Genomic DNA, 23,956 nt, shown 5'->3' with positions numbered 1-23,956 from the left:
TGGCATGAAAAGGTGCCAGGCAGGAGAGAGGAGAAGAGTTCCAGAGGGCCAGCAGGTGTGCTGCTATCAATGTGTCCCTTGCCCAGAAGGCACCATTTCTAATCAGACAGGTAGAGCAAATGTCAAAAGCAGATCTTCCAGGATCAGTTGATAGACATATCAGAGGAAGAGGAGATGCAGGTATCCATGTCTACTAGCACTCAACAACAACAACAACAATGATCATAATCAACAGAGTTGAAGTACAAAGCAGAGAACTTGAGTCAAAGAACTCTCATTGCTGTGGTGGTTCTGGATCATTCTTTCTTCTTCCCTCTTTCTCTGTAAAACACTTTGGACCAGGAAAAGAGACTTTCCCTCTCCCAAAACTCAGTAGACATTTTCATGACCATTTCAGTTTTATTGTATATCTTCTCAACACAAACTCAAAAATAATACACAGACAAAAGAGCTGGATTTCTGGCTGAAATATCTATCAGTCTTTTTGTGATTCCAGCAAAAAGCGGGGAAGAAGTGGCGATCTCTCTCACATTTAAAGCCACAAAAGTCATGGGAGAAGCTATTGACTGGACACTGCTTTTTTTATAGAACAAAAAAACCAGAGCAGCTGGAGCTGAACCCCTCCTTGTCTGGAGCTAACTTATCCAAAGCATCATCAATAATATACAAAGAATGGATTTGTTTCATCCATGATGAAATGCACAAAGAGTCATTTCATCACTTCCTTTGTAGACTGGCAATAGCAGAAAGGGGAAATCATGCCAGAATAGAGGGAGGGAGGAGTAATGAAGGGGCAATAAAACTTATGGCAGATGTCCCTGGAATCTTCAGGCAAATATTTGATTTTTTAATTTCAGATGCAGCTTCCTGTGATCTTTGCCCAGAAGACCAATATCCCAACAAGGACAAGGACCACTGCATTGCCAAGAAGATCCACTTCCTCACCTATCAAGACAACCTGGGATACACTTTAGTTTCTCTCACTCTTTCTCTCTCTGTGACCACAATAGCAGTTCTGGCAGTTTTCCTTAAACACTGCGACACACCTATTGTCAAGGCCAACAACCGAAATCTCACCTACATCCTCCTGGTCTCCCTCCTGCTCTGCTTCCTCTGCTCCTTCCTCTTCATTGGTAGACCCCGGACGTTCACCTGCCTCTTTCGACAAATTATCTTTGCTATTCTCTTTTCCCTTGCAGTTTCCTCTCTCTTGGCAAAAACTGTCATGGTGGTTCTGGCATTCATGGCCACGAAGCCAGGGAACAAGTCAAGAAAATTATTAGGAAAAACACTGACCAATTCCATTATCTTAGCCTGTCCCCTGATCCAGGCAGTTCTTTGTGCCATCTGGCTGGGAACCTCTCCTCCATTTCCCAGCTGGGACTTCCACTCCTTGTTTGGAGAAATCATTTTGGAATGCAAGGAAGGCTCAGCTTTAATGTTTTACATTGTCCTTGGCTACCTAGGTTTTTTGTCCTTCATCAGTTTCACTGTGGCATTTCTAGCTAGGAAATTGCCTGATAGTTTTAATGAAGCCAAGTTCATTACTTTTAGCATGCTTGTATTTTGCAGTGTGTGGATCAGCTTCCTCCCCACCTACCTGAGCACCAAAGGGAAATCCATGGTGGCTGTGGAGATCTTCTCCATCCTGGCCTCTGGGGCTGGTCTCTTAGCTTGTATCTTTTCCCCCAAATGCTACATTATCCTACTCAGGCCTGATCTGAATCAGAGAAAAAATATAATGAGGCACAAGAATCTCTGATTTATATGTAACATTTATTTTGCCTTTGGGCACCCCTTTTTTAAAATATATTTTTATTTTCAAAACAAACATACAAATACTCCTTCTTTACATACTGTAGAAAGTGTATCAGTTGGTTACAAAAGGCTTTTGTACATCTCTTCCACCATCATCAAACATAATTCATATTAACTCTAATATCTTAACAGATATTTATTATATTACCATCATCATACCTCCACTTTAATTTGACTATGATTATTTAAACTTCCTTCATCATAAAATATACCAAGATTTAATACATAACCACATACTGGCATTTCATTTACTTATTTATAAAATCCTCCATTAACATTAAATCCTCATATCCTATTCTAGCTAAACATCCATAATATTTAACACCAAAATTTTGTAATCCTCCTTTCCAAATCCCTGTTTACAATTTACATCCAATTCCTTTATATTATACACACACACACACACAAATTATTATCATTATCCTTTCTTTATTTAACTATATCCTATATCATAACATTTCCCCCTAATAATTAAAACTTAACTGTGTCTAATTTTGTTCTTTTTTATTGTTATTATTATTAATAACCTTTATATATAGTACAAAAGGATTTCTACCCTTCCCTTCCTGAGTATCATTCAATATTCATATCCAATTATTGCTTATCATAACACTACACATTGTATACATTACTATCATTATCAATTTTTATTTAACTATACCTATTGTCACTAAATTTAACTAGGTTTAGCTAGTTTTAAATTATACTCTTCCATCTATCAACCTGTATCTTTCCAGTAGCAAAACAATCTAATGTCTTCGTCCATTTGTGGAACCAATCCTCCAAACATCCTCTTCATCAAATCTGTATGGACTCCTCTTAGCAACTCTTTGCTTGTAATATTTAGCAACTCTTTGCTTGTAATATCTCTCATGTAGTCTTGACACCCTCTTTCAATTTCCTTATTCAGCTTGTCTTTGATTATCAGCAGTGTTATCAAATATTTTGCAAATAGGATTTCATAGTCCATAGATTCTTTAATATTTTCTTCTTTTTCTATGTCCTGCCCTTTGAAATAAATTTTCTCTCCATTTAATTCCTCTTTCAATATTCCATTCTTTCTTTTTTTAGAAATAAACCAATTGCCATGAATATCAACAAGTTATTCTCTTTATGTTCGTCTTCCATTTCAGTTTTTTGAATTTCAGTCTCCTGATTTTGCATTTGAAAAACATCCTCAGTTTTTTCATCATATTTTATTGTTAAATGCTCCAAATATTCCAATTTTCTCTCAATTTTTTCCTTTGTATTTAATAATTTTTGCAGTTCTGAAAGTATTCATTGCAAATTCAGAGACTCCACATATGCCATATTCATACACAGTTGCTTTCTCTTTGAAGGTCAGCAAGATTAAAACATATGTTCACAAGCTCTCTGTAAGCAAAAACAAACTTCAAAGGGACAGCTGTGGAGTCTTATCAGATCTTAAGCCAAACATCCAGGCAGTAAAACCTTGCAATGCCAAAGTCAAAACAATCCATGAAAGAAAAAAAAGAGGCAGGTTCCATCTTTAAATACAGCAAAGTCTCCGATCAGCCTCCGGAGTGGGGATTTTTCTTTTTTCTTTTATCTCTTTTGTATATCAAATTAGGCAAAGAATCCAATCTTTAACGAGTTTTTAAAAAAATACCCACACCAATAAAAGAGGAGAAAATTAATCTGTAGCTTACAGAAAGTCACAAAGAAATGTTAGAAAAAGAAAGCTTAATCCAACCATTTGAAAAAGGTTTGCTTAGATTCAATCCATGTAAATAGCATTTAAAAAGTAAGATAACCGGACTTCCGGTTTGGCGTCGCGCCGGAGCAGGCTGCCGACAGAGCCTCTGTTCGGTTCGCCCAATCTTTGCACGAGCGTGGCCATAATAGGCAAGGTCCCTTCGAGTTGCGAGGACCTGTGGAGAGGGGAAGCGTCGGAGCAGTGGAGGGAGAAAGGCGATCTCCCCCCACGAAGCGAGAAGCTCCCTCAGAGTGCATGCAAAAGAGGTCGGCTGATTAATGGCCGACCAGAAGACGTGACTGCCAGACTTCAATAAGGAAGGGAGAGACAGCTGCAGGGAACGTTGCGGATTGAATGACGGCAAATGTAAGATCTTGATTTAAAAGCCTAAATCTGAAGGGATAAACAACTTAACTGTAATAAGTACAGATACATGTGTGGGCGCATTTGGTTGAAGCGGCTAGTAAAGACGAACAAGAAAGATTGGAGAGAGCCGAGTGACGGAGCGGATAGAGAAAGACCGAGACTCTGGATTATTTAAATCATTTAAATTGGGAGGATTAACGGAGGACAAGACAGAGGAGAGAAAGACAGTCAGTTGGATCTGCCCCCTTCGTGGGAAAAAGGGGAAAAAGCCTATAAGCCGCGAGGATTTGAACCAGCCCTAAAACTTTGAGAGTGCGGTGTCATATTACAGCCAGAGACAACAGAAGGACAACACTACACTGACAACAGGAAGTGATTGATGGGTGAGCTCTAAAATACTTTCAGAAACTCTGGCCTCTCCCGTCTCCTGCCTCTTCACGCTGAAACATCTTCCCCCTAGCTAGTAAACGCCTCCCAGATATTGCAGAATTAATTGATCCTAGGTTGTATAGCCCTGCTCTAGTTTAACCACCTTGCATGTCCTCCGGGCACTGTATAATTACTCAAGCGGTAACCAGAAGGTACCAAATTTACAGCTTAAAGGGGGAGAACTGAATTAACGTAAATGGCAACGAGAACAGTAACTTTAACCAAAGGGAGTAAAAAGCAAACGCCTTTATCTACCCCGGTAAGGGAAAAGTCGCCTGAGGGCAGGCAAATGGGAGACAAGACAGCCCCAACTCCACAAGGCCAGGAGGTAACAATGGACTCTTTACAGGAGGCAATACTGAAGATGAGCGAAAATGTCACCAAAGGTCTGGAGGGAGTAAAGAATAAAATGCATGAAGTTAAGAATAATATGGGAAAGATTGAGGAGCGTATAGGGGCGATACAAGCAGCATTGTCGAAAAATGAACAGGAAATTCAAAATGTTAAGGAGAGAACGGGAGTAGCGGAAAAAAGGATAGACAGAGTAGAGGATAAACTGGAATCTATAAATTCAAACCTGGAGGAGGCCATCCTCCACCTGGAATTAGAGCGATCAGCATATTATCTGAGACTACAAAACGTGGAGGAAGTAAGAGACGAAGACCTCCGGGAGCTGATTGGAGAAATTCTGGGACTAGTCCTTGATAGGCCGAAAAATGAGGTCATTAACGAACTGGACGAAGTCTATAGAATCAATACAAGCTTCGCGAGACGCCATCGACTTCCGAGGGAGATACATGTGAGGGTGTTGAGAAGACAACTAAGAGAGGACATTCTAAACACAATAAGAGGGGACTCACTAACGTATAAGGGTAAAGAAATCCTCATTTTAAAGCAGATTCCCCGGAGAGTCAGAGAGAAGAGAAGGAAATACAACTTCCTCTCCTCACAATTAAACAGACACAGAATCCAGTTCCAATGGCTTCTCCCAGAAGGATTGTTAATAACATGGAGGGAAAAGAAATACCGGATAGACACTTTGGAGAAAGCTCAAGAATTCCAGGACCTCATACTAGCAGATGAAGAGAGGTTTAACAAAGAAGGAACTTTAAGACAGGAGGATTCTACAACTGCAACTCAGCGGGAGGGGCGAGAGACTGGAGGGGTCAGGGAGCGAGAGAGATATGGCAGAGAAGAGTCAAGAGCAAGGTCACCAATTGAGACAAGGTCCAAAGGTGTCAGCAAAGCGAACAACTTGTAAAGGAACGGGGGAATGGGAAACGAATGTACTGTCAGCTAATATAAATGGTCTTAACATAACTTCCAAAAGAAAACGTGTACTGTTGGATCTAATGAAACAAAAACTAGATGTAATTTGCCTTCAGGAAACCCATATTAAAGAGAAATATAATAATCTGTTAAATTGTCCAAAATTAGGTAAAACGTTTTGCTCGTCAGCACAAACTAGAAAAAGGGGAATTGTGATGTATATAAAGGAATGGTTGAACCCCAAATTAATACATGCAGACAAAGAGGGTAGAGTATTAATGGTGGAGATAATGAATGGTGGGAAAAAATTTTTACTAGTTGGAATTTATGCTCCAAACCAAAAACAAGAAAGATTTTATGTAAATCTATACAAGAGGATAAATGAAATAAAGTGGCAAAATATATGTATTCTAGGGGATTTCAACGCAATAGTAGACAGTAAAATGGATTATAAGGGTACACACAAGAAAAGTACAAGAAGGAAATTACCGACTGCCTATGCAAATATGCTGAAGGAATTAGACCTTTATGATGTCTGGCGAACAATGAATGACAAGATACAACAGTACACGTTTTATTCTCAACCACATAATTCATGGTCCCGTATCGATATGGTCTGGTCAAACCCGGAACTACTCATGGATACTGTAAACATTGAAATAACAACGAACAAGTAGGCCAACCACCACCCAGTCTTATGGCAATGGAAAGGGAAGTCAAGGACAAAAGCTAGGTGGACATTAAACCAGAACATATTACAAGAGAAGCAATTCGTACAACAAATAGAAAAGAAACTGGGCTACTTTTTTAAAGAAAATGGTAAAGAGCAGACTTCTATACAAAACGTCTGGGACACGATGAAGGCAGTTGTGAGGGGAATATCAATAGCCTATCTAATAAGAAGAAACAAAATGCATAGGGGAAAACTTAATATATTGAACAAAGAATTAAGAGAGACAGAATTGCTGATTCAGAAAGACCCAGACAATAGCAGGTACAGGGAAAGAGGAGAGTTAATCAAACACCAAATAAATTTGATCTCACAAGAGGAAGTAGCACAAAACATTAAGAGAATGAAACAGAACTATTTCGAACATGCAAATAAAACTGGGAGATGGCTGGCCCACAAAATAAGAAAATAGCAATAGCAATAGCAGTAGACTTATATACCGCTTCATAGGGCTTTCAGCCCTATCTAAGCAGTTTACAGAGAGTCAGCATATTGCCCCCAACAATCTGGGTCCTCATTTTACCCACCTCGAAGGATGGAAGGCTGAGTCAACCCTGAGCCGGTGAGATTTGAACCGCTGAACTGCTGATCTAGCAGTAGCCTGCAGTGCTGCATTTAACCACTGTGCCACCTTGGAGGAGGTCAAAAGAATTATTAAACAATTATGTGACGAAGAGGGGAATCTGAAACAGGAAATAGGGGAAAAGAAAAAGATTGTACAGAATTATTATAAGAAATTATATAGACCGGACGAAATCAATGAACAAGACACTAGAAAATACCTAATAAAGCAGAAACTTCCAGTCTTGCCGGAGGAGATGCGAGAGATACTTGATAAGGAAATCACACAAGAAGAACTGAAAAAGGCCATCCAAAAACAAAAAAATAACAAAACTCCTGGTCTGGATGGGCTTCCATCGGAAATATATAAAAAACTTCAAAACGTCGTAGAAGACAAATTATTAGAACTATTCAATGAGGCACTAAAAAATGGTAAGGTTCCAAAATCATGGGAGGAAGCCTACATCACCCTAATACCAAAGGAAGAGGCGGATAGTGGTAAGATTCAGAATTATAGACCTATATCTCTGTTAAACGCAGACTATAAAATTTTTACATCAATATTGGCGGAAAGACTAAAAATAATATTAAACCAAAGTATACATTCGGATCAAAACGGCTTTCTCCCAAAAAGACATATTCGGTACAATACAAGAATGATAATCAATACCTTGGAATTCTATGAAACAAGATCCGAGAAACAAGTAGCTTTAATTTTTGTTGATGCCCAGAAAGCCTTTGATAACTTAGATTGGAACTTCTTAATCACACAATTGAAAATGATGAAGTTTGGCGATAATTTTATAAAGATCATAGAAGCTATATATTCACAGCAATCTGCAAGCATCATAATTAATGGAGAATTAACAGAGAGGGTACAAATTGGAAAAGGTGTTAGACAAGGGTGTCCGCTCTCCCCATTACTATTCATTATGTCCTTAGAAATTCTCCTAAGTCGGATAAGATTAAATCAGGAAATTAGGGGGCTGACTATAAAAAAAGAACAGTATAAAACACAGGCCTTCGTGGACGACATGGTCTTTATTGTGGAAGACCCACTAACCTCAGGACCGTACTTGATGAAGGAAATTGAGAACTTTGGGCGTGTGGCCGGATTAAAAATTAATAAGGAAAAAACTAAAATGATTATAAAGAACTTTCCTAAAAATCAGATTGGAGAACTAGAGAAAATAATGGAAATAAAGGTAACCAAAAAAATTAAATACTTAGGGATTTGGCTGACTGCGAAATGCTCTTCCATAAAAGAAGATAATTATGATAAACTATTACAAAATATCCAAAAAGATTTTAAAAACTGGTCGAAACTACAAATATCATTGATGGGAAGAGTCGCAGTAATCAAGATGAATGTTTTGCCAAAAATCCTCTACCTATTTCAAACGGCACTGGTCAAATTAGGGGAAAAATTCTATAATGAGTTAGACAAAATGGCACGAAATTTTGTATGGAATGGTAAAAAGCCCAGGATAAAATATAAACATCTTCAGGATAGAAGGGCACAAGTGGGAATGGGCTTACCAGAGTGGAAAACATACCATCAAGCAGCAATAACTATGTGGACAAAAGAGTGGGTAATGTTAGCCAACAAAAGAATCTTAACGATAGAGGGCCATGACCTGCAATATGGGTGGCACAACTACCTATGGTGCAAGGGAAATAAAATCCATAATTATTTTGGTAGACACCATTTAAGAGGGGTATTAATCAAGAACTGGCTGGAAATCAGAAGGAAATTTTACACCCAACTTCCCAAATGGATATCTCCGACGGAAGCTCTGATATACCCGAATTTGATAAACTTTGATAAAATTGTTATTTACCAACAGTTGCTAGATGATCAAAATAGACTAAACTCTAGGGAAAATCTGGCCGAAAGGGGAATAAACATTGATTGGTGGCCATACCTTCAAATTCAAAATAAACATAGATTAGACTTAGCACAATTTGGCTTCCAGAACAAGGACCAGGAACTGGACAAAATTTTAATTGGACCAGATGAGAAAGTAATCTCGAAATTATACAACTGCTTCCTGATTCGAAAAATGGAAGCAGAAAGAGTAAAAGAAGTCATGGTAACCTGGGCCCAAAACATCGGCCACACGATAGATCTAGATGATTGGGAAAGGGTTTGGGAGTGGAATTTGAAATTGACAAAATCGACGGCCTATAAAGAAAATATATACAAAATGTTCTACCATTGGCATCTTCCTCCGACAAGACTGGCAAAAATCTCCCCCAAAGCATCGGCCAAATGCTGGAAATGTAAAACAATGCTGGGTACGTACTACCACATGTGGTGGACGTGTCCGGTTGCCAAAACGTATTGGAAGCAAATACTAAGATGGCTGAACGGAATCTTGTCAATGAAATTATGTCTTAACCCGGAAACCTTCCTATTAGGGATAACAGATCAAAAAATATGTAAAATCAATCAATACCTTCTCGTCCATATTTTGACAGCGGCAAGGATTGCTTACGCACAGTGCTGGAAGAGTGAAAATGCCCCCACCAGCACTATGGTGATGAATAAAATCCTAGAATTAGCAGAAATGAACAAATTGACGATGCGGATTAACGATAAAGAAGATACAGACTTTTACAAAGTCTGGGAGAAACTGTACAAATGGCTTGATGAGACAGGGAAGATAGCAGTAGACTTATATACCGCTTCATAGGCCTTTCAGGCCTCTCTAAGCGGTTTACAGAGAGTCAGCATATTGCCCCCAACAATCTGGGTCCTCATTTTACCCACCTCGGAAGGATGGAAGGCTGAGTCAACCCTGAGCCGGTGAGATTTGAACCGCTGACCTGCTGATCTAGCAGTAGCCTGCAGTGCTGCATTTAACCACTGCGCCACCTTGGCTCTTACATAAGATGTAAACATAAAAGGAGATAGCTGACTAACTTAACACGATTCAAGTAACAACCCTAACGAACAACAAACAAAGACTGAGAGATAAGTGAGGGGAGAAAAGTATTAGAGGTGAGGATTCACCGTTGACCAACTCTGCTAGACCACGACATCGGGAAAACCTGTAAAGCTGATAGGTAATCCGCCACAGCTACCTGCATGGAATTAGCAACCAAGTTTTATTCTAGGTAAGGCGAGATAAGCAATGGGAGATGAAAATAATGCTTCATCTTGCTTCTTGTAAAGCTTGCCTTTTTTAAATAAGGAAAGGAAAGAGAACCGGGCCGTCCTCAGTAGAGGAAAATATGTAAATGCAACAAAGGTTAGATTGGAGGGAGAGAGGGGTAGTAGGAAGGACAGGATGGAGAGGAGAAAGGAGAGAAACAGGAGAAAGGGAAAGGCAGAAGAAGGGGGGAAGGTTAAAAAGGAGGAAGAGAAAGGAGAGAAGGGAAGGAGGGAAGGAGGAAAGGAGGGAAGGAAGATATGAGAGAAGGAGGGGGGAAGAAGAGAGGAAAGGGAAGGGGAAGGAAAGGAGGAAGGGAAAAGAAAGGAGGGAAGGAAGGAGGGAAGGAGAGAAGGAGGGAGGGAAGGAAGGGGAGTGGGAAAGAAGAAACAAGGTAAGGAAAGAGGGAGGGAGGGGAGAGGATAACCAACCTTTGATGCCTATAAGGATTTTGATATTATGGGAATGTCTTGAAACACAGTCAAATGTAAAGTGAAACAGTGGATGTTGTATTGTCTTTTACCAGTTATTGGTTGTTGTATTTTTCTTTTACTAATAAAAATACTTTAATAAAAAAAAGTAAGATAACCACTGTCCAGAACCATTACAAAGATCAAATTTGCTGCTAAATTATTCTATTCTTTGATTTAAGTTGGTTTTTAGGTTTTATAGGCAGTCTGTTTTTTAAAACAATAAAAGTTTCTAAACAGCTGGAAACACTCTCTTTTTCCACATCGTTCCATTCTGAGGCCGGCCCGACTTAATCAGTCTTTTGACTGGAATTTTTATTACCGGCTTGAAGATCTTTTCTTGCTTCTTTCAGAGATTTTGCGATATCTCCGAGATTAGCAAAATCATCTCTTCGGGATGCTTTAGGTCTGTTGGGACCCCCCAGCAATAAAAGTGTCGACTGCTATCTCAGAGCTTTGAGATCGCATGTCGTCTCATTGTGACTTTGCCCCCCCCCCTTTGGGCCCCTTTTTAATTTGATGTGATTTCATAAAAATGGTGAAACAAGAGAGTGGCTTTTACTTCAAATAATTGGAAATTATGGGAATATTTGGTAGTGCAGTGGTTAGAATGCAGGATGCTGATCACTGGCTGCCAGTTTGGGTCTCACCAATTTTGACTCAACCTTCCATCCTTCCGTGGTGGATAAAAGGAGAACCCAGATTGTTGGGGGCAACAGGCTGACTCTGTAAACCACTTAAAGAGGGCTGTAAGTTGTAAAGTCATATATTAGTCTAAGTGCTATTTGTATTTTATAATCATCTCTGTCCAAAGACACATCATTTTAGTTCCTATGTGAAATTCCTTCTATTTGCATTTCAGATTTGGTACAATATAATTTAGAGTATTAAAACATTTCTCCTTAGGTCTCAGTATTGTGATGTGCTATGCTTAACTAATTAAAATAACACATTAAACAATCTTTTGTTTATGTAAATGTGACTGACAAGCAAGTACTGGAGCATATAACACCAGGTATGCTGCTGGAAGAAAATTATGAAATTGAGTCTCACTTACTTTGGAAATAGGAGAAAGCAATGATGTTTGAAAGAGTAAAAGGAAACCAGGCCATCAAAAATGCCATGGCTGGACACTACCAAACGTGACAACAGCTGGAACATAAAACAACTCAAAAGTGTAGTGCAGGCGTAGAGACACCTGGCCCATAGAATCATTGAGAGACGTATCCAACTCAATGGATATCGATCCCTATTATATATTGGGTAATCACACCTCAATATTGCATCCAGCCTCAGAGAGAATCCAATACATAAGTGACAGGGTGTAAGATGCAGGCAGGGACAGCATATACTGAATGACACCACCAAGTAGTTGGAACAGGAATATATGCACACTGTATGGGCTAAGCCTTCTAAAACCCAGTTGTGATATTCCATACAAAGAGAATAACAGGGCTAAGATCCTCTGGAACTTCCGGATCAAAGCAGATAGGCAGGTCCTGGCCAATGAGCCAGACATAGAGGTCATAAAGGTCATAGAGAAGAAGACAGAGGTGGGAATAGATGAAGCAGTGTCAAATGGAACAGAAGTTGCCTTCAGAAGTTGTGGGAGCTTCATCACTGGAAGCCTTCAAGAAGAGACTGGACTGCCATCTGTCAAAAATGGTATAGAGTCTTCTTGGGTGGTGTGTTGGACCAAATGACCTACAAGGTCCGTTCCAACTCTGTTAATCTGTATCTGTAAATGACAGCAAGATCAGGAAGAAGGAGGATGGGACACTGAAAAGTTCTGGGGTCTAAAGGATGAATTGGAGAGGAAAGTCAAGGCCAAAGTGGTCCTAGTGATAGGGGTATTTTGGGCTGTGGCTTTCAAACTGGTAGAGGGGCTCCAGCAGATCCCAGGAACAACAGCAGAGCTCTGGGCCCAGAAGAGTGAAGTGCTAGGAACAGGTAAATTAGTGTGTCCATCCTTGTATTACTTGACTCAATGGCAAATGTGGAGGAGTGACCCCACCCTGGACCTTCTTATTGTGAGATGCCACAGGGGTCAGTGCTGTCCCCTCTTCTATTCGACATCTGCATGAGACCCCAGGGAAAGCTCATGTATCTCCATGTGGTGAGGTATCCTCTATATGCTGATGACACCCAATGGATCATCAGTGCTTCTGGTAAATTAAGCAGTGCTGTACATGTACTGTCCTGCTGTCTGGAGGCTATGAATATCTGGATGTGGAAAAACAGGCTTCTAAGGAACCTGAGCAAGACTGAGTGGCTTTGGGTTTGCAGGATCTCTAGTTCTAGGACTATACAATCTATGGTGCTGGGTGGAGTAGCATTTGCCCAAAACAGACCTTGCAAGAAAGGTGGGGTCCTTCTAGACTCATAACTCCTGCTTGAGGACATGGCTAGAAAGGCCTTTTCACAACTGTATATGCCAGTCGCACCTCTTCCAAGACAGAAAATGCCCTGGTCACATCTTGGTTGGACTAAGGCAATGTGTTCCGTATGAGCCTTCCCTTGAAGAGTATCCAGTAGCTTCAGCTGGTGTAAACTGCATTAACAAGAGCAGTTATGTTTCTGGGAGATCTCATCACACCTTTCTTTGCTGAGCTGCATTGTGTGGCCTCATCACTCCTGAGCTTCTGAAGGTCTTTCAAATCTGGTCATGCTTGCAGACTTGGGAAACCCAATATTTCTAATTCCTTTTAATAAATGTTGTATAAAGGTTTTAGGCAATGATTGTCTTCTTTATTTACACTTACACTTTATTTACACTTGTTTACACTTTTTACTGGACTGTTTCATGCTGCTCAGGATCATCAAGAGCCGAGGTGGCGCAGTGGTTAAATGCAGCACTGCAGGCTACTGCTAGATCAGCAGTTCAGCGGTTCAAATCTCACCGGCTCAGGGTTGACTCAGCCTTCCATCCTTCCGAGGTGGGTAAAATGAAGACCCGGATTGTTGGGGGCAATATGCTGACTCTCTGTAAACCGCTTAGAGAGGGCTGAAAGCCCTATGAAGCGGTATATAAGTCTACTGCTATTTTGCATGAGATGAGTGGCCATATAAACTTGATCAATCAATCCATTCCACCCCTTCTTTTGTGGATATAACTAAACCAGTTCTTCCATCTAAACACTGGGGTGATTGCTCACTCTTTCTAGGGTACAGCTGACTGCCACCCTGCCCCATCAGCACCCATTCTATCTGAACATACTATGGCACAGGCCAAACTCCATCTTGTGTTCACTTTCAGATAGGTCAAAAAGTTTAGTGCACTTTGACTCTCAAGTCCCTCTGCTCTGTGGATTAGCTGCAAGAGACACAAACATGTTTTTCCCATCTGATGTGCAAACCGCATCTATTGCTCAGTGGGTAGGACAATGGCTTTTCCTTGCAATTATCAGAAGAACAGTAATTTGTATTGTATCCCCTGTGGATTTTGACCCACAAAAAAGGCTTTAGAAAATATGATGTGAGTTTTCCCAGTGGTGGAGGACTTTGCTTTGTCTTCCAAAGATCTAACTCCAGGGTTCAGTGAGATTCAGCTGGTCTTGGTCTCAAAGCCCAAACACAGGTAAGAAAAAGCATGATATTAGTTTATTGATTGATTACTCTCGCAGCCCTATCCTTAAAATAGAATAAAATATAGCACATGGTCTAATTTCAGAATAAGATAGATAGGAGGACATAAATGATAAAATACAAATGTGTTAATTCAAAGAGATATCAGATAAATTTGCCCTGAGGTAATCTGGGCAGTTTAAACTGTGTAAATCTAGTGAGATTTCCTATACTCCTTGCAGTTCAGCTTCTACACAAACCTTCATTTCTGATCTAGGAGGGAAGGGGAGAAGAATGGCTGGGCTGCCTCTCCTGATGCTGCTGCTGCTCTTCTGGCTCCTTCCCCCAAATGCTACTAAGGAGATTCAAACTGTATGTGCATCGCAAAAACATTTACAGTTTCAAGATCCATGGGAATTTTACAGACCTGGTGATCTGAATATTGGGGGGAATTTGCCCCTGTTAACCTCTCTGCAGTTCAGAATCCCAGATTTCCAAAAGGACCCATTGCATCTTAATAATAGAGTCACGTAAGTTTCACCTGGAGGGGAAAGATATAGGTGATTGTTTTCTTTCCTTTTGATTCAGGGCTTCTTTTAAGAAATCCTCATTCTGGGGATCTTCAGATCTTAGTCCTTGTCTCAATAAAGAGGCAAATTCAAGAAATAGGCTAGAATTACCCATCGCTCCAGAAGTGTTCATGAGGAAGATGAGAGACAACATAAAACTGAGGAGAGACAACACTACTAGACTCTAGCTGCCCTAGTGAAGATGTTGACTTATAATATTAATTTGGACCTAAAGTTATAATAATAAAAAAAAAACTCAAAGAAATGTTCAATCTTATTCCAATGTGGGACATTACCAAATAAAAACCCCTCAGTTTAGGAATCTGCAGAGCTCATGAATAATGGCCCTTAGTGAGTCTGTGTTGTGACCCTCACTGGAGTCTTTTGTTCAGACCCGAAGAAGCTGCTCGGAGAGAGGAAGAAAATGATTAGGGAAGAAGAGGAGCAACTGGGGAGGATTTCAGACCAAATGAAGGAAGGAGGGAGAACAGAGGGGTGGTGGTGGTAAAATGATCTGGGAGAAGGACAGCCAGGCCTTTCTCCTTACTCAGAAACCCCTCCAAGTTGAGTCAAGGAACGTCCTTTAAAAAATCCAAACAAATGAAATTTGTGACTTTCTGTTCCAAGGGCACACAAAAAAGGCAATGCCAACTTCAACAGCACCCAAAGTATAATGCTCCCCCATATTTTCTCACCACAGACTCACATCCCTAAACTACCAGTACTTCCTAGCCTTGGTGTTTACTGTCACGGAGGTGAACAAGGATCTGGATCTCCTGCCCAACATCACTCTTGGCTTCCACATCTATGAGAATAGCAAGATTCACAGGGAGATTTCCTTATTCAGCCTCTCCCTGCTCTCCACACGAGGCCGAATGGTTCCAGGTTATAAATGTGACAGGCAGGACACCCTTCTCTCCGTCATTGGGGGTGAGGGCCCCAAATCCTCAAGGCAGATGGCCTCCATCTTTAGCATCTTCAAGATCCCACAGGTAAGTGTGGATTACAGTATGGAGTAGACGAACATACAGAAGGCAAGGATGAAATCAATGTTTTGGTGGGGAGGGGAGAATATTAGATGTATATGACTTAAATAATCCATCTCATATTTGAATTGATTTCTGGATTTTATATATCAAGATACATTTTTATATAACAACAAAGCCATATTGATATAATTCTGAAAAAGGAATTAGTTCCTGACTTTCAGAGAAGTTTATCATATTTCTGCAGCTTTCAGTGCAATTTATTCTCTGTATCAGATTTAGGATTTGTTCCTTTTACTTCCGATCAATCACAACCAGGAAAAATAGGTAACTGGTTGCTCTCCCTAAGAAGGGAGGGAGATGAAGCCTGCCACTCAAAGTGGATAAACCTGACTGGTGGGGCAATGAACCACACAATGGGGACCCTTGAAGTCAGCATTAAAATGTACTTTGTCTTTTCAAGAAGATTCTCCTTTTTTCCAGCTCGGTGTTGGCTCTGAGTTCACTCAGGGAGACAGAAGAGTTTATCCGTCCTTCTTCCGGATTAATCCCAGGGAATTTCCTCAGTACGTGGGTATAGCCCAGCTGCTCCTGTATTTCCAGTGGAACTGGGTTGGGCTGGTGGCCCCTGAAAATGACATTGGAGAACATTTCATTTCCTCTCTGGTGCCAATGCTGAAGGAGAAGGAGATCTGCCTGGCCTTCACTGAAATTATGAAATTTGATTTTATTGCTACTTCAGATTCGAAATTACATCATATTTTCAATACTTGGTCTATAGGTGAAGTGATTATTTTGTTTGCAGACTCCAATACTATTACAAGTGTACAGACAGTTATGTTTGTTTATGAAAGAGAGAGAAATGCATCATTTCTGAAAGTCTGGATCTTTACATCCAGTTGGAAACTTAATGTTCTGAACTCTCAATACTTATTGGAAATTATAAAGCCCTTCCATGGAGCTTTGCATTTTAGGGACCACACCAGGGATGTCTCAGAGTTCAGACGTTTTCTCCTGTCTTTAAACCCTTTGAACCCACAAGGGGACATTTTTCTCCCAAAGTGGTGGGAAGAGGTCTTTGGCTGCAAGATCTACAAACCAGGCAGGATCCCTCCAAAGGGTAGAAAACCATGTACAGGAAAGGAGGATTTACGGAATCTGCCATCTTACGTGTTTGAAGCAAGCATGACAGGGGAAAGTTACAACATCTACAATGCCATTTATGCTGTGGCACATGCGGTACATGCCATCCATGGATCCAGAGGGCAACCAGCCATGATGAGGATTGGAAAGAGGATCTCAAATGTCCAGTCATGGCAGGTAATTTCTGTGAGGTTTTTTTGGCCCAGTCCATTCCTTGGACTGGATAAAGGTTTTTAATACAGGACACAGATGCTTAGAGAGGAAGCTCCCCATGTGTATTTCTTGAATTAAACAATTCTATGGTATCATATCACTGCATCAAATCTGCATTAAACCAGATTAAAACAGTAATTATTAACAAAAACACAAATGAGGGGTCAACCTATATTCCAAAGAAACTGAGAGCAGTACAGGAAGTAACAAATGGAAGATTATCAAGAGTGATCCAATGTCCAGTCTGGAAAGGTAATTTCTGCAATCATCATCATCATCACCATCATCACCATCATCACCATCATCATCATCATCATCATCATCATCATCATCATCATCATCTTTAAATAGGAAACTCACAATGTGTATTTCTTTCATTTAATATATGCATGACATCATATTACTGCATGAAACCAGATTGAAATAGTATTTAAGCAGAAAACAACAGTAAAGTGAATTAAACAAAATATTTTGTTGAGAGAGGTGGAGGAGAGAAGGGAAATAAACCAAACCAGTGTCCATGAGGTTCATGTAGGAAAGACCTTCCTAAAAATTCTTCAAAGGTCTTCAAGGGTTGCCTGAGTTTCACAAAGTGGTCATTCCAGGGAGGAAGCACCATCCAGGAGCAAGAGAGAACAAAGAGCAAGATAGCAATTTTGCCAGATGCTTAAACAGTCCTAGTGGGCACATTTGCAGAACCACCTCAGTTTTCTTCTGGATGTGCCCTTGATGACGATGATGATGTTATCCGTCATGCCTGACTTTTGGTGATTCTGTGGTCCAGATTGCTCGTCATTCTCCAATCTTATACTACTTTTTTAAAAGATAGTAAACTCAGTTGATTTTAATCTTGGTTTGTGTTTCTATGGCTTAGCATGCTGTGTGACCTTCCTCGTGTCTTTAGTTTGCAACGTGTTGTACTGAACAGCTTGTTGTGTCCAAGCAACCTTTGTCAAATTTACCACACAGAACTGGACTCAACCTAGTCTGAAATTCATCAGATGTTTTTTATTTCTGCCTCAAAGGCTAAAGAACGGATCTCTTTGGCCAGTGAAGCCACAAATCAGGGCAGGCACTGTGTGGAAAACAAATCCTTAGAGGAGTGGGGGAGTATCAGCAGAACAGAAATAAAGAAGGAATGTTTGCTAATTGGCATATTAAAAGGAATGTTTCCTTTTACAAAACTTTTACAAAAGTTTTAAAAAATTAAAAAAACGTATTTCAACATTTGAAAAAAGAAGAAAAAAATCAAGGAAACAATTGATCCATTAATGGAAGAAAATGGCAAGAAGGGAACAAGCAAAGATACAATTCGGCATCAAATGCTAAACCTTGGGCCTCTTCTGGACAGTAGAATAACAAACTGGGGCAGGAAATTCCTTCACATGGCCCCACTTGGTCATATCTTGTTCCCACATTCTGCTTTCCTTGATTGTCAGCTAGAGAAAGTCACTCGGATTCTACACCAATGTGGTAAAAATGATTTAATTGTTCCTAAAATGCATTGCTCATTTTCAAGACTTTGGGCCAAAGTCAACATTTAAAAAGAGCCTAGTATCACAGAAGCAAGACCATACAAGGAATTTTGAATTTGACATATTTGTATGTAGACACCATTCTGATAAAAACTGCAGCTGAAGTAGCTGTAATACAAATGGCCAATACAAAAGAGAAACTTTTGTAGGGGAAGTAGGTAAAAACTTGATGTTATTCTAGATTGCTCAGATCTTCAACAAGGAAACTCTTCTAGATTCCCAGATAGATACGAATCCCCTAATATGAGGGCCATCACACAATGATAGAAACCAGTTATTCCAATTTCTTTTCATTCAGCTTCTTCCCTGTTTGAGGAAGGTCCACTTCAACAACAGTGCTGGTGATGAAATCTCCTTCTCAGAAAGTGGACTGGGATCTGCTCGTTATGATCTTCTCAACTGGGTTTTCTTCCCCAATCTATCTTTTGTCCACAGTAAAGTTGGACAGATAGAACCTGAGGCTCCCCCAGGGCAGGATTTCAACATTAACTCTGATGCAATTGTCTGGACAAAAAGGGTGAGCTGGAAGTTAAAATAAATGCAGCAAAAGAGTCATTCTCTTGTTATTTTTTTTATTATTATTATTAAAAGGTTTTTATTTTCCTTTTTTTTTTCATTTTCATACACTCACATATAGTTTTTAATAGTTTTTTTTTTAATAGTTTTATTAGAATTTGTAGGCCGCCCTTTTCCCTGAGGGGACTCAGGGCGACTCACATAAAACTGGGAAGGGGGGGATACAAACAACAAGATAGAGACATATAATAAAATGGTAGGCAACATACATTCATCATTCGGGAGGGGTAACTATCCTTATCCCCAGGCCTGACGGGCGAGCCAGTTCTTCAAGGCTGTGCGGAAGGCTTGGACGGTGGAGAGGGTACGAATCTCCACAGGGAGCTCGTTCCAAAGGGCCGGGGCTACTGCTGAGAAGGCCCTCCTCCTTGTGGTTGCCAGCCGACACTGGCTGGCCGATGGAATACGGAGGAGGCCTAGTCTATGGGATCTTATTGGTCGCAGGGATGTAATTGGCAGAAGGCGGTCTCTCAAATATCCAGATCCACTGCCATGTAGGGCTTTATGGGTGATTAGTAGCACCTTGAAGCGCATCCGGAGATCAACAGGCAGCCAGCGCAGCTCGCGGAGGATAGGTGTTATGCGGGTGAATCGAGGTGCACCCGCGATCACTCGCGCGGCTGCGTTCTGCACTAGCTGAAGTCGCCGGATGCTCTTCAAGGGCAGCCCCATGTAGAGCACATTGCAGTATTCCAGCCTAGAGATCACAAGGGCCCGAGTGACTGTTGTGAGAGCCTCCCGATTCAGGTAGGGTCGCAACTGGCGCACCAGGCGAACCTGGGCGAATGCCCCCCTGGTCACAGCCGTTAGGTGGTGGTCAAATGACAGCTGCGGATCCAGGAGGACTCCCAAGTTGCGAACCCTCTCTGAGGGGTGTAAAATTTGACCCCCCAGCCTGAGTGATGGAATATTAGTCAGATCTTTGGGAGGAAAACACAACAGCCACTCGGTCTTTTCTGGGTTGAGCACAAGCTTGTTAACCCTCATCCAGTCCATAACGGCCTCAAGACCCCGGCTCATCACATCTACCGCTTCATTGAGTTGGCACGGGGCGGACAGATACAATTGAGTATCGTCCGCATATTGATGGTATCTAATCCCGTGCCTGCGGATGATCTCTCCCAGCGGTTTCATGTAGATGTTGAATAGTAGGGGGGATAAGACCGAACCCTGAGGCACCCCATAATTTAGGGGCCTAGGGGACGATCTCTGCCCCCCCACTAACACCGACTGCGACCTGTCCGAGAGGTAGGAGGAGAACCACCGTAACACGGTGCCTCCCACTCCCACCTCCCGCAGTCGTCGCAGAAGGATACCATGGTCGATGGTATCGAAAGCCGCTGAGAGGTCAAGGAGGACCAGGATGGAGGGATGTCCTTCATCTCTGGCTCTCCAGAGATCATCAATCAATGCGACCAAAGCGGTTTCTGTGCTGTAACCGGGTCTGAAGCCTGACTGGAAGGGGTCTAGGTAGTTTGCTTCCTCCAAGGACCGTTGGAGCTGGAAGGCCACCACCTTCTCAACAACCTTCCCCAAGAAGGGAAGGTTGGAGACAGGGCGATAGCTATTAAGGACAGCTGGATCCAAGGATGGTTTCTTCAGGAGGGGTCTCACCACCGCCGCTTTCAGTGCGGCGGGGAAGTTCCCCTCCTGAAGGGAGGCGGTCACAACCGCCTGGATCCAGCCTCGTGTCACCTCACTGCAGTTCGTGACCAGCCATGAGGGACACGGATCCAGAACACAGGTGGAGGTACTTACAGCTCTCATGGCCTTGTCCACATCCCCAGGGGTAACATCCTGAAACTCAACCCAGAGCTGTTCTACTTGGTCCCCCTGTGTCTCGGCTGGAACTGCGGGGGTGGAGTCCAAGTCCGACCGAAACCGAGCAATTTTGTCCGCTAAGAATTGGGCATACTCTTCAGCTCTGCCCTGCAAGGGTTCCCCCGCCTCCCTTTTGTTCAATAGGGAGCGGGTTATCCTAAACAGGGCGGCTGGACGGGACTCAGCGGATGCAACCAGGGTGGCTATGTGAGATCTTTTTGCTGCCCTAAGTGCCCTGGTGTATTCCCTGGTGCAGGTGGTTACCATTGCTCGATATATACTGTGCATAGCCGGAGCCATACAACATTAAACAATAATTGCAGCAATTCCTCTTGTCAACAATACCCCCAAAATTAGAAGCCCAATATACCTCTTCCACTCTCCGTACACCTCTCTCTTCCACCCCCTCCAACTTTCTATCTTCCCTCAATCATCCCCCTCTACCCTACTTCCCCTCCCCCTCTACCACTCCTCTCTCCCGATCCACTCCCTCCCTTCCTTCTCACCCTCCCTCTCATCCTCTCTCCTGCCCTCTCTACCCATCTTTCTTCTATCCCACTCTTCCTCCCCTTGGTGTATTTCCACTATATGTCAATGTACTTAACATCCTATTTTTACACAGAAATTAAAGAAAAACAGTATACATGTGAAGTCGCATTACATTGAAATTTAACACATAAATATCCCTCCCTCCCCCCACCCTCCCCCCCAACACCCCACCTCCCCCCCCGACTTCCCAGAGCCCATACACGGTATAGATTTTTAACAAACACAGTCTAAAGTATATTGAGAAAAAAGAAATAAAAAATGGTTAATAACATCTCTACATTGATCTTAGCTTCTTCTTGCTATGCTAACTTTAAACAGTTTAAATCATTCCTGATCTTAAGCATAGGCTATCTGGAATTTCTTAGTCCCATATTTGTTTTGTATATAGTCAATCCATTTTTCCAGTCTCGTTTATATCTTTCATTTGAGTGGCCTTTAAGATATGCCGATATTTTAGCCATCTCGGCTAAATTTGTAACTTTCAATGTCCATTCTTGAGTTGTAGGCAAGTCTTCCTTCTTCCAGTATTGCGCCACCAACAGTCTTGCTGCCGTTATTAGGTGCAAAATCAATTTAGTCTCTACCACTGTAAAGTCAGTACTTATACCTAGTAAAAATAGCTGAGGAGTAAACTTTATCCTTCTTTTAAAGATATTTTGCATAATCCACCATATTTTTATCCAAAATGCCTTAACCTTTTGGCAGGTCCACCATATATGAAAATATGTAGCATCGAGAGAACCACATCTCCAACATTTAGGCTGTAAATTCGGATACATAGAAGCCAGTGTTTTAGGATCTAAATGCCATCTATAGAACATCTTATAAAAATTTTCTCTCAGGTTTTGAGCTTGTGTAAATTTCTTACCCAGATTCTTTCCCATGTATCCAGCATTATTGGTTCTTCAATGTTTTGAGCCCACTTTATCATACAATCTTTAACTAATTCTATTTCCGAATCCATCTGTATTAATACATTATATATCCTCTTTATATGCATTAAGCTTTGATCTCTTATTTGTTTAAATAGATTATCCTCAACTTGGATAAAACCAATTTTTTGATCTGTTTTCCACCTGGCCTGTAATTGCCCATACTGGAACCATGTTTGAACTACCTTCTCCTCTTTTAATACCTCTAAAGATTTTAGTTGTAGTACCCCCCTTTCCAAAATGAAAAGCTGTCTGTAGGTAGTTCTATCCTGTTTTTGTGTTATATTCATATTTTCAATTGCATGTCTAGGAATTGCCCACATGGGTAACTTGTCATTTAATTTATATTGGTATTTTTTCCAGACCCGCAGTAAAGCATTTCTTAAGATATGACTTTTAAAATTCTTGTCCAATTTTTTGTTGAATAATAGGTAAGCATGCCAACCATATACCAGATCGTGTCCCTCAATATTCAATATTCTATCATTAGTTAAATGAGTCCAATCACTAATTAGAGATAGCACCACTGCATCATAATATAGTTTTAGGTTAGGTAATTTCAAGCCTCCTCTCTCGCGTGCATCTTGCATTATTTTCAGCTTTACCCTCGGCTTCTTTCCTGCCCATACAAATTTGTTGATACCCTTCTGCCATTCTAACAGATTCGCATCTGTTTTAAGTATAGGTAACATTTGGAAGAGAAATAAAAATTTTGGTAAAATGTTCATTTTCACTGCCGCTATCCTACTCAGCAAAGATAAGTGCAATTTCTCCCATTTTTTCATCTCTATCTGTATACTATACCAAAGTGGTTCATAATTATGCTTATATAGTTTCCGATTTGAAGTTAAAATATTAACTCCAAGATATTTGACTTTTTTGACTACCTCACATCCTAGCATCCCTCCTAGTTCTTCCTTTTGTTTAGTATTCATATTTATAGCTAATATTTTTGTTTTTCCTAAATTTATTTTAAAACCAGACACTTGACCATATTGATAAATCGTATTCATTAAAACCATACTGGATTCCTGCGGTTGTTCCAATATTATGACCAAATCATCTGCAAAAGCGTGCACTCTGTATTCTTGCTGCCTAATCTTGATCCCTTTTAGACCATCCAAGCCCCGTATTTTATTCAACATTACTTCCAGAGTTATAATGAACAATAGTGGGGACAAAGGACAGCTCTGTCTTGTACCTTTTCCGATTTGAAAAGGATCTGTTAAACTTCAGTTGACTATGATTTGGGCTGTTTGCTGTTGGTATATTGCTTTAATTGACTGTAAAAAGCTATCTCCTATCTGCATTTTTTGCAATATCTTCAACAGAAATTGCCAGTTAACTCGACAAAGGCCTTCTCAGCATCCAAAAATATGAACACAGCAGGAATTTGATTATTCTTTCCCAAATATTCTAAAGCATTAATAATTAATCTAACATTACTCTTCATCTGTCTCCCCTGTATAAAACCTGTTTGGTCGGTATGTATCAGTTGTTGAATAACCACCATTAACCTATTTGCTAGTATTTTAGTAAAGATTTTATAATCT

At 40.8% G+C, this 23,956-nt stretch overlaps 1 protein-coding gene across 1 annotated transcript in view; it reads left to right on the top strand.

Moving 5' to 3' along the window:
* LOC148049913 (vomeronasal type-2 receptor 26-like) overlaps positions 1 to 23,956 on the top strand; it is a 45,696-nt gene that overhangs the window by 15,154 nt on the left and 6,586 nt on the right. The window contains exons 5-11 of the mRNA XM_087705359.1: positions 10,869 to 10,921; positions 11,939 to 12,068; positions 12,267 to 12,465; positions 14,035 to 14,092; positions 15,349 to 15,640; positions 16,118 to 16,954; positions 18,824 to 19,042. Of these exons, the coding sequence (XP_087561485.1) occupies positions 10,869 to 10,921; positions 11,939 to 12,068; positions 12,267 to 12,465; positions 14,035 to 14,092; positions 15,349 to 15,640; positions 16,118 to 16,954; positions 18,824 to 19,042 (1,788 nt within the window). The remainder of the gene's footprint in view (positions 1 to 10,868; positions 10,922 to 11,938; positions 12,069 to 12,266; positions 12,466 to 14,034; positions 14,093 to 15,348; positions 15,641 to 16,117; positions 16,955 to 18,823; positions 19,043 to 23,956) is intronic.

The sequence above is a fragment of the Thamnophis sirtalis genome, unplaced genomic scaffold (genome assembly GCF_051295495.1).
Source record: "Thamnophis sirtalis isolate CommonGarterSnake01/CBP01778 unplaced genomic scaffold, rThaSir2_p1.2 scaffold_1, whole genome shotgun sequence".
Lineage (NCBI taxonomy): Eukaryota > Metazoa > Chordata > Lepidosauria > Squamata > Natricidae > Thamnophis > Thamnophis sirtalis.
Note: the sequence above shows the minus strand (reverse complement) of the source record. Positions and strands in the feature narration are given on the sequence as shown.